This window comes from Haliotis asinina, chromosome 5 (genome assembly GCF_037392515.1).
Source record: "Haliotis asinina isolate JCU_RB_2024 chromosome 5, JCU_Hal_asi_v2, whole genome shotgun sequence".
Lineage (NCBI taxonomy): Eukaryota > Metazoa > Mollusca > Gastropoda > Lepetellida > Haliotidae > Haliotis > Haliotis asinina.
Window position 1 is genome coordinate 10,407,039 of NC_090284.1, and position 12,100 is coordinate 10,419,138.

General features: G+C 38.6%; 2 protein-coding genes across 2 annotated transcripts in view; both read right to left on the reverse strand.

Annotated features, from left to right (window-relative positions):
* The window catches only part of LOC137283688 (uncharacterized), a 48,062-nt gene that overhangs the window by 11,232 nt on the left and 24,730 nt on the right, over window positions 1–12,100 (reverse strand). The window contains exons 3-5 of the mRNA XM_067815340.1: window positions 11,590–11,747; window positions 3,804–3,958; window positions 1,452–1,606 (exon numbers count right to left, since the gene is read on the reverse strand). Coding sequence (XP_067671441.1) covers window positions 1,452–1,606; window positions 3,804–3,958; window positions 11,590–11,747 — 468 coding nt within the window. The remainder of the gene's footprint in view (window positions 1–1,451; window positions 1,607–3,803; window positions 3,959–11,589; window positions 11,748–12,100) is intronic.
* Window positions 1–12,100, reverse strand: part of LOC137283689 (glutamate dehydrogenase, mitochondrial-like) — a 127,734-nt gene that overhangs the window by 7,218 nt on the left and 108,416 nt on the right. The gene's annotated exons all lie outside the window — the stretch shown is intronic.

The window sequence follows — 12,100 nt, forward strand, 5'->3', positions numbered from 1 at the left end:
GCCACCTCACCTCCCATGAAGGCTGTGACAGGAACGTCCTCGTATGCGTTTTTCAAAACCTGGCAAGCTATCTGATGACCAAAAATTACACTCCCACAGATGTCTGTATATCAGCAGCATGTCAGTAAGGAGTGAGTTTATTTCTTTTAGGTTTTAGCAATCTTCCATAAACTATCATGGCAGGGGAAACCAGAGTGAATGAATTTGGGTCATACCACTATTAACAATATTCCAATAATATCACAGTGGGGATATCAGAATATGGGCTTCACAAACTGTATTCATGTAGGGAATCGAACCTGGGTCTTAAGTCTTCAGTGTGCAAGTGAAAGCTTTAACCAATAGGCAACCCTACAGCTATGTTAGAAGAGCATTAGGATCTGGTGTCAGCACTTGAAACCTGCATTGAAGTGTGCTTGTTCAAAGTCTTACCACATGGCTCATCTCATTTCCCAAAGGATGTGTACATGACTTTGTTTTCACAAGTTAAGTGGACTGCACATATGAATGGCAGACAGTATGTTAGGATCCAATGACTTTTAAACAATCTCACATGATGTTTTAAGAGTTTGTTTTTTGTTTCATGATGCAAGATTGAATAGACATGTCAGGAATGAGTTTCTCATGAACACTGCAGGTTTGGGGCATGGAAGGAATAAATATCCGTCTCCACATGATTTACAACAATCCAACAAAACTCTGAGCAAGTGAGTGAGAGCACTTTGCTAAGTTTGAGAATACTACTCAGTGCCCAGATTTTTTTAGGTTCTCTTAGCGCTAAGAGCCGTACATCAGCATGAACTTACGACTACCCTAGCACTAAGAGAGCTTCAAAAATCAAGGCCCAGTTCTCTTTCAACAAAGGAGTCAATGTTAAAGTACAGGAGGTATGATCAAAGAGTATGCCAAGTCATCTGAGCACTGTTATAACATCTACAAAAAGAACAGCCCAACCACTATGAAATCTCACACTTCACATGCATGAGGTGTGTATGTCAAGTCAGCTACAGCTGTTGAAATTCACCCACCAACACAACTTTTTGCAAAGATGTCATGTGTGTTACAATAAAGCCAGTTTTAGACAAGAAAAAACTGGTTGAGTACACAAAGCAAGTGGATGTGAGTGTGAATGAATGTTTATGTTAAAGTCCAAAAGTCACAGTCCATAAAATCCACAACTCTAATCAATCTTGCTGTCAGTGTCCTGAGCAATAATTCTGAAACTCATTTAATAACCTTGCTTGTGTATTTTTAGTTCAACAATTGTACATCTTTTCTTGCATTGGCCAGGCACTACCATTGGCATCTGGTCCTACCTGTAACTGTGCTCAGAAACATTAAATACAAAAACAAAGAGGCATAAATAAAAAACCAAACAAAAAGAAAAGGTCTTAAATTACAAACAGCCACTGTAGGCTTTGAGTTGGAACAGAATGTCCACATATACTCACCACTATGATCAAAGACATCCTTCTTGGTTTCCAGAAGTGCCGCCAAACCAATATTGTCCTTGGTCATCACTCTGTTGAGCATGTCGTCATGGCCCTCAGCATTGGCCATCGCTAGCTGGTTGAACTCAATCAGCTGCTCCTTCACCAGAGAAAATCTGACAAGGACCAAACATTGGAACAATCAGTCATACTCAGTAACTTCAACTTTAAGGGTAAAGTGAATATACCTTTGTATTTACTTGTCTTCATGGGAATTAAGAAGTTAGAGTCTATTATGGTTAAGAGCTTCTTTATTGTGCATATGCTGTTTCAGGGTTTCTTCATTCCCTTTTTCTGGGTAACCCACTTGAAGGGGCAAATAATTATGCTGAAATGTCTATGCACCATAATATAGTTGTCATCCATAATGATACATGTACTCTTTTCTTTCCTGATATCATTTAAAAGTTGATAAATTTAACAAGTTCTCATTTCAACTAGAGGTCTGAGTAACAAAAATTTGGTAAACTACAGTCCTAGGAATATACAGACAAGTAATCTGTACTTCCTACCCTTAATTTCTTGTTCAAATGGTTCACATCTGAGTCATTCCTGCGTCTGGCAGAAAATATTTGAAAACTGTAAGTATGAAGGCATGACGTTTATTCCCAAATATGCTGATAATCATCAGCATTTATCTCCATGTTATAAATGTCTACCAACGACTTACTACCAGTTTACTATTACCAGTTTATTTGAAATCAAATGATGCATCCATGTTTAACTTCAGAAAAGCTATTTTCTGGGCCACAAACATGACAGCCTGTGATCTCAGCAAACTGGAAACAGTCACTTGTTAAATGTACATAAAAATTACATTTGATTGCTGTCATTTCCAGACAGTTTAACCTAGAAGTGGAGGGTAACTGAGCGATGACCTACATATTGGCAAGTTTTATTGAAATCAGAGTGTTTACACCTGTTTATGAAGCATGTGACAAATCAAGCACAATCAGTGAAATGAGGGCAGTGACTGTGACCGACTCTCAGCCAATCATGACTCAGTCTGGACCTATCACCACATATGGTTTTCAAAAATAGTAAGCATTCAATAGGGCAGTGGAGCAACACCACATGAGGTTGACCCAGATCCCACAGTTGGACACGGCACCTAATTAGGACCCATGACTGGGGCATACTTAGAACATGTGACTGTGAAATAGTCATAAATTCTCCAGGTACCAGTGGAACTATCCCACTGGGGGTTTACCTCCATAGTGAAGACAGGGTGAATGAGGCAAATCTTCAAGAGTGCAGGTAACAGTTGTCATTGCATGTTAACTACAAAATGTTTATATTTATATAAAAATAAGTCTAGCAATATTCAACACATCTGTATAAATTTCAGAAATTACCATGTGACAGGGTGAGTCAACACCAACACGTGTCACAATTGGCAAGAGCCAGTGATCTTACAATTACTTACTGATAGCTTTATCATATCGAGACAATCGCAAAATACTGTTAAAACTTATACTGATGCTGAAAAATTTTCAACACCTTTGAAATACATTCATGAAACGTTTCAGAAATGAAACCAAAATACCGGGATGGTCTGCAGCCTGACAATGTCACACAATAAAGTAACAGTATATCACCAAGACACAAGCAATGCCCTCAGGGCTACTGATAACAAATATCATCAGAGTCACTATCAGACTTCCTTAATTGAAATGACATAAGTAAACATCCATTGGTCATGGAGTATAACACAAGGTGGTACATCACAACAATTCAACTAATGCTCACGCGACATAATGCACATTGCTAATGGACAGGGGTCAAATCCATTATGGTACTAATTCAATTAGTAGATTATATGTATGTAGTGGAGTGCGTGGTTGCACGGAGTTGCATGGGTACAAAGTATCAGGGGAAGAGAACAAGTCATTGGCCTCTGGAACAGCCTGCTACATTCCAGCTTTAGTATTTTGTTTTGTTCAAGCAGTTTGGAAATAATGATTGAGTGAGTGAGTTTAGTTTCACACTGCTTTTAGCAATATTCCAGCAATATAAAGGCGGTGGACTCCAGGAATGCTCTTCACATGAGTGCAGGCAGGGGTTATTAATTAGAAGACATAAACACTTACTTTTATGAGCTTTTTCTTTTTTAACCTGCCCTTCTTTTGCTGCTCAGTGTATTTCAAGAATATCGCAATATTTGAGAATTTCAATATTAGTGCAATAGTGAGGGAGTAGTAATTTTAATATTGAGAGAGAATAATCCTTATCAGGCAGTTGCCCATAAGGCAATGATTATATTTTGCATGACATCGATATTCAACAGCACCAGCAGTAATGCTGTTTACTTACTTTGATGTTCTGAAGAAGATGGCACAGCCATCAACATGTTTCCTCTCTTGTTCTGTCATTGTTCTTGCTCGAGACTTTGGGGAGAAAATACCATCGTAGCCATCTTGTTTCAGCTCTGGGAGGAACATACTGTAGAACTGGTCAGTCTCAACCTCCTGCAATACAAACAACACAATCAGAATACAGCGTTTACCCACAGCATTTACCTAGACTCAAGATATCTGGTAACCTTGCCTACCTGATAACTACAGGAAATGAAATACATACTACACTGAAGGCTTCTTGTATCCAGACATTTGGTTTCTGGTCCCTAAAGAAAGTTGAAATAGATCACAATTACCAAAGTGGAAAACACTCTTCAGTTTTGCACTTGTCAGCATTCTTCTCAAAAAGCACCTTCAATATAATCACATGACTGTCTGCTATGTGACACAAGGTATTAGTTGTCATGCTGCAAAGTATGTCAACACAAAGTCCTCACACAAGTCTCATTCAATCCCTCTTTTACAGAAGACACATCCCCCTTTCCCTCCTGAAATATTCAGTATGTCAGGTGTTGGCAACATATTTGTCAAGTGGGATTAGCATGACATCCAAAATCACCATACTCCAACACCAGCACAAGGACCTTTACCAACATGACTGCTGAACCACCACACACTTTGACCCTTATAGCAGTGGTACTAAGCATGGTGCGAGTTAAATGGTCTCAGAGCAACTATATAAACATTAATCATAATTTCAGAAAAAAAAAAAAAAAATTTCTAGGTGCATCTGTTCTTCATATTTAAGGACACAGTATTTTGTAAGAAGAGAGAACAAACTGCAAAATGGAACAGTGAAGTTCAGTGAGTTTAAGAGTAACACCAAGACATCACTGATCGGTCACTGAAAGTGACCTGAGTAAAATAAGACTAAAAAATGGACTGGTTGACACAAGGGCAAAAGATCGATAATTGAAAACACAGTGGTAAGACTACAGAATACTGGATACCTTCCGCTATCTTTGAAAGCAAGGGAGTTTACTTTTGGTTAGGTTTAAGGTTAAGGTTTATGGTTAGGTTTATGGTTAGGGCTTGGGAAACATGGGTAGTAGGTATCTACTATTCTGTAGGTGTACCAATACAGTTTATGGGATTCATTATTAATGATTGTCAATATGAAAATTATGTTATCAATAATATCGGAAATGAACAAGTGCAATGACAAAAGGTAAAATTAATTAATGGACTGCTCTCAAGTATGTTAAGGACTGCGATTTGCTGGTAATCCAAACCTAAATGATACCACCAATGTGAAAGATATTGATTTCTGACATAATTTTTAATGTAGTTACTTCTGATATTTATAGATGACTGATCAGTATTCATTTATCAGAGACCTGTATGATCTATATCGATAGTGAGTCCAAGCTGACACAGGTTATGATTGACTGACTGGATAAGGCTTGAATACCTGCTGCTCCAAGTACCAATGGCTGGTGGCTGGTTGACACAAGTCATGTTGGACTACAAGACACCATGATTGGACACTTCTTGTAGACCTCACTGACTGGCTGCTGGTTGACATGAGTAATGTTGGACTGCAAGTCATTGTGATTGGACAATGCATGTCAACCTCACAGAGGTACCACTGAATGGCTGCTGGTTGACACATATCATGCTGGTTGACACAAGTCATGCTGGACTGCAAGAAACTGTGATTGGACAATGCTTGTCAACCTCAATGAGGTACCGCTGACTGCCTGCTGGTTAATGCTGGACTACAAGACACTCTGACTGGACAATGCTTGAAGACCTGACTGAGGAATCAATGGCAGGCTGCTGGTTGATGTCACTGAAGTACCACTGCCTGCTGGTTGATACAAATGCTGAGCTTCATGACAACTGATGAAGAAACTCCTGACACATGAAACATCCAAGACAGGCAACATTCTTTAAATGCCATACATGTCATGGCCCTTGTAATGCAGTTATAAATGAAGAGATCTAGTGAGGTAACCTTACAAGGACAGATGAAATGGTCAAAACTGGGTCAGAGTCTCAGCCAAGGAAAAGTTATTATTACATGTTTGTTTTCTAATGTCATCCATCAGTTAAAGGAAGTTAAAGGTCACAATATTTTTCGTGACCATGATGGATTAACTGTAGTCATCTGAAAAACAAATCAGGGTGTTTTTTTTCTCAATACTTAAGAAAAACATATAGTTTTCCACATCAGATGATCGAATGAAAAAGTACTGGCAATCCACTAACTGCGCATGCATGGTCAAAAGGCAAATTATCCAGGTGATGACCTTTAATATGTGAAGCATGTTGCTACAACTTGCTAGGTTACAAAATGGCAAACACAGACTATGAACTTGAGCCAAATGGAAGGCGAAAGCTGATATATGGCAGAAATTTTGACTCAAAAGATCTACCGGAAAACTTGATGGGCATATTGCTGTTTCCAGGCTTTGCAGTGTTCCTTAAACAAGACAATGGATTTATTAGTTAGTTGCTACTGCAGCACAGTATACAATGGTAAAATACCATGGTACTTGAACGAAAATCTTGGTATACCGTGGTACTGGAACCAAACCCTATGATGTATCCATGTTGATCAACATAATCCTGAGAAGAGAGTCTTCATAAGAGGTATGCATTACAGCACATTAAACTCGAGGCTACTAAGTGGCATGTGCTTTTTTTCTTCAGACCATCAAATGTGGTAAAATATATTTAATGTCATATCCTTGTGTCTGTCACTGTTTCTCTAACAACCAGCAATCTCAGGCCAGGGGTAATCCCTTAAGTAGCTTGAAATGGAAATAACAAATTTGCTAAAAGTTCTGAAAAGATAGAAACATGATGATGGATGATCTAATTCAAATATTGCACACATGTTGTGTCTTTCAGTTAATCAAAAACAGAGTTCTCGTGTTCATGTCTGCCATTACTGGGAAAGGAATGTCAAGAACCTTTAATGACTGAATCCAGTTTTCAAAGTGCTGACAGGTCACACACAACAGTGGGATTGACCTAGATGTCCAACTCATTTTATTTTAGCAAATGATGTTCACTTTCAATGTCTTCACCATCCAAGATGGAGTCTAATCATGACAAGCACGATATCACTTAACACATGTTCAGCGGGTGTGCCTCTTCCATATTGATTTTCTATCTTCCTCTCCATGTGTGCTTCTTCAAGAAGTACAACCAAGGATTATGAATGCTTGTGTTAGAATTAAATATGTTTGGCACTTGTTTGTTTCTGAACAGTATAGTCTGAAACAAAAATGCCACCTATTGATTTTCCACACTTGTTCCCCTTGCATACTTTGGTAACCTGTTTCAACCCATGATCTCTAGTTCCATTCCATGATCTCTAGTTCCATTCCATGATCTCTAGTTCCATTCCATGATCTCTAGTTCCATTCCATGATCTCTAGTTCCATTCCATGATCTCTAGTTCCATTAACCAACAATACACAAGCATACACCAACAAAACAAATATCTTATACTGTCTGTCTTGTAAAGCCATCTACTTGTACCACTGATTTGTACTATGGCAATGGTGAGCAGTGTTTACTATCATTTGAGAATTTAGCATTTTCCATAAATATAATTCCCATGTCAATTGACTAAGCAAAGTGTCACTGCCATTAAGTTACATGAATAGTACTATGCAGTTAAGTTAACCACATATTTCATAATATGTTACCTTACTATACAAGATAACAAAATACCAGGAATCTTGATTTTACAAAAATATGTCCAGTGTGGACTAAATGTAGAAGATTTTATGTTTTTGTAATAATTGATATATTATTTGTGTTAACAAGGATTACTGAGTGCCCAGTGGATGACTCATGTGGGAAATATTCCCAATCAGATCATGATTAATTACACACTTTAACCATTTCAGGTATTGCAGGTATGCAGGTGTTAGCTCCCTGACAGGTACAGAATGATACACATATTTACTGTTAGATCCACCATTCACACATCTCTCCTCGGTTGCTACTGGAGATATCATACTACATTTTCTGACCTGACAGGATAATTGCTTCCATCTAGGACAATCATAAACATGGTATTTACTCATACGCACCTGCAACACATGTTACATTTTGGATTACACTTTCTTAGTAAAATACAAATTCTAGTACTGTCTTTAGTCTAGTCCCATCAGGGATTCGAACCCTCTGAGTCAGGCACCTAATTTCCAGCACACAAAGTCAGGTGCCTAATCTGTACAGCCATCGCGACTTCCACATACATACACGTCTGATGTGGAACTTAGGGATGACTAGCCTGGTCTTTTGGAACAGTGACTGAATATACCGTTTACCAGTTTTTAGCAACATCCTGTAATATGGGGGGTTGAGAACCAGAAATGGCTTCACACATTGTACCATGTCTGGAATCAAACACAGGTGTTAGGTATGGTGAGCAAACACTTTAACCAATGTCCCTGTAAATGTAAGACCTACACCCTTGAGATATCCTAAAGTCTGAGAAGGCTGATCTAAATCATCTACTACAGAAATCCTTGATAACTCAGGAATTTATTTTAAGCACAGAAAAACCGTAAGATTTTACTTTTTCCTGTATTTTTCAATATAAGGAATATAATTAGTCAATTTTAAAGGACTTTTCAGTTGACACTGGCTTCTGGGAAGTTATTAAGTAACAGATTTCCCATTTGTTTGACACTACATTCAGCAATATTCCAGCTATAATAAAGGCATGTATATTATAATGACTGGCTCCATGAAGGGCAGTGACTGATACTGAGAGGATGAATTCACACTATCGGGTTAAGATGACATACAGTCTACCAAACAGACAAGCCTGAACCAGTTTGTCTTCTCATACAAATAGTATATGTATATTTCTGAAGACCAGTTTTAACCTGTATCTCAGCAGGGGTGCTGGCTTATCAACACTGTCTGCTTGTACACAATTCATATAGTAACAGCGAGTAAAGGTGTTCACATAAAGGGTACTCAGCATGACAAATCAGGCTAAATGGAATATGTCAAAGGAAAGGAGGGATGCTGTATATCTTTTAACACATCCTTTCAAAAACTGATGCAAATCAAGGAGTTATTACTGATAGTTAATGACTTCAACTGTATCCCCAAAGGAGAATGGATGTTGTAAAACATATGTATAGCTATCTGCGACCTTGACACAGGGAAAAGCAGTTTCAAAAACAATTATTAACTGCAAAGTTAATGTGAGTACCTAACTATTTCCTTGGTGATCAGCTCACCAAGTCTGATCAATAATAATCAACATCATCTCAAAATAACCCTGCGTTAATGAATAGCATAAGAGATCAGTGTTATCACACAGCAAACATGTCAATTAGTTGGGGCTCAGCTGTTTTCATATGACAAAAGGTGCCAGATACGTTTCTCAGCAGGTTAATAAAGAGGCAGCTAGAGGAAGGTGTTGGGTGTTTCCGTAGCAATAACAATGACAGATTTCACTTTGTTTGTGTCACGACATTGTAATTAAACCTGACAAGCCTACAGACTTGACTTCCAAATGTCACAGGTAGTTCCACTGTATGTTGCACCGGGGACCTCATTTCCTCCGCATGCAACAGCAACATCCCTACTTCCATGGCTGTGTCCCAATTTCAACAGCATGTAAGAGCTGTGTCCCTATTTCAACAGCATGTAACAGCTGTATCCTTATTTCAACAACATGTAAGAACTGTCTCTATATTTCAACAGAATGTAAGAGCTGTGTCCCTATTTAAACAACCTGTAAGAGCTGTGTCCATATTTCAATAGCACAATCGAGCTGTGTCCCTATTTCAACAGCATGTGAGAGGAGTATCCCTATTGCAACAGTATGTGCGAGCAGTGTTACTATTTCAACAGCATGTTGCACCAGTGTCCACATTTCAACAGCATGTAAGAGCTGTGTCCTTATTTCAACAGCATGTAAGATCCTTGTCCCAATTTTCGAGCAAGTAATGCACTGTTCTAATTTAGAGCAGAGTCCCCATTTCAACAGCATATTATTCAGTGTCCCTATTTTGACTGCAACTCACAGAAATAGCTGTAATAATATTGATACTGTTATTAAGCAAAAACAAGGGACACCACAAACTGAAATATGTTGAGGATTGAATCAACCCAATGTTAACTTGTGGTCATGACCTGACCCTTCACCTCCCATGTTTTAATCCATCTAGCTGGGAGCATCACTGGGTCCTATCAATGAAAGGTCAGTCCCTGATCGATCAGTCCAGTGCAGCTGTAGCACTTCATGATGTTCTCCATCTCTAGGTCCAGGGGCAAGTTGTCACTACTCACCCCCTAGCAAGATCTGTAGGTCAGTTTTAGGTGAAACACAATGTATTGCCCTGGGTGTTGACTTGAAGTAATGGATACAGGCACTTATTGATTACTTCTAAAAAATTCCAGTTTCAAACACTATAAAAAAACAAAACCAAAGTTCCAAATATCAAAAGTGTGAGAAAACATTCTGTTGATTTCACCTGAGAGAAGAGTGAAAATTGTCACTTCAACAGTTGAAGGAGAATTGACCTTAGATTTTATAAAAAGGATGTGATATATTTTAAATGCCGGCAAATGTACTTTCAGCTTCAAAAAAGTATAAAGAAACAGAGAAAAAGGAGCTGCAGACAAGATATCTTCATGTGATGTCATGAGACAAACAATGTTATAACATAAAGAACCCTCTCAGGAGAATGCAGCTGAAAAAGATTCAATACCAGTGCTCACTGAGTAATACATCCAGCTACATGTCTGCACTTGTTCTTTGAGCTTCTCTATAGTCAACAGAAATGTCATGGTGTATGACAGAGACATGAATTGAGACAAATGCACATTGATCAGGAGAGCATATAGTTATGGGCAGTACAACTTCATTTAAAAGCCCTGCGTGACACTTTGGTGAAACAAACAAGAACTGCATGCACAAAATCTGAAACTTAAAATTTCATTTAGCTGATCCTTGAATGCTAAGGGATCATACTCCGCAAAAGTTAACTGTATGACATTCCTGCTTGACAATGATACAAGAATCTGTATCAAAATGTTCCACTCAAGAAATAAAGTTGCTATCCATAAGGTTTTTCTACTGTATTGCCAACTTCTAAAATGCCACTCAAAGAATGTTAACTGTTGTATCCGAGACCATCCATTTCTGCAAAAGGATATGGTACAATCAGAAATACAGACCAGGAATGTCAGAGAACTCGTCTTTAACTGCAGGTACGTCAGCAGTGTTTAGATAGATCACTGCTGCAGCAGTCACACGGCCAGCCCTTCTCAGATATCTCACAGAAAGCTGATATAGTGTCAGGTAAAACAGTGTGCTGTGTTACACTGGCAAACAACCAATGCTCATCCCCCAAAAAACTTCACAACACAATGGATTTTTTCCAGCAGAATGTGACACCATGTTTGGTTGAATCCTATGAAAGATATTAAGGTGGAAAGAACCCAAACATTCTGTCAGCCCAAGAGTGTCACACATGCATCAAGTCTCTTGTTCATGTCAGTCAAGCACCTACATACACTTAGGCCACAACTCAAAACAATGTTGACACCTAATGGCAGGAACATTTTTTTCAAGAGCAATAAACAGTCTCTTTTGTATCCAGTAAAGAATTATGGTTGAGTAGTATCTGTAATAACCAAGTCAATAACATGATATGAGGTTTCTTGCAGATTTGGTAATTGGAAGTGTAGCGGGCATTATTCCCAGATAATGAGTCTGTAGGTGGGCCCTAAGTCTGACATAACCAGATTACCTGTAAGCTGATGATGTCTGCGTTGCAGCTGCGGATCTCTTCCATGATCCCCTTCTTTCGGTACTCCCAGTTGAGGGCCCAGGACGGGCAGTAGCCATACTGTTGGCGGGTACAGTACTTGTCACACAACACATTATAACACATCACAGTGAAGATAGCTGAAATAAAACAAACGCAATGTCAGAATGCTTGTCCTTACCACACTTTGTTTTTCACAATAAGTGGATTGCTGGTGAAACATGCAGGCAGAGTTGGCAAAATGGTATACAGTATGAATAGATATGTTAAATTAATGTCCACAATTAATTCAAATATAGAATATAACTACAGGAGTGAGTGAGTTATAGGTCTCAGCTGAGTCAAATCCACAATACAGTACATAACTACTGACAGTGCGTGAGGTAGAGGTCTCAGCTGAGTCAAACCCACAAAGAGCTCTGAAAACAACACAACTAGACCTAACTCAGCTGAACAGACACTCCAGAAGGATCCTTACACCATTACTCAGTGA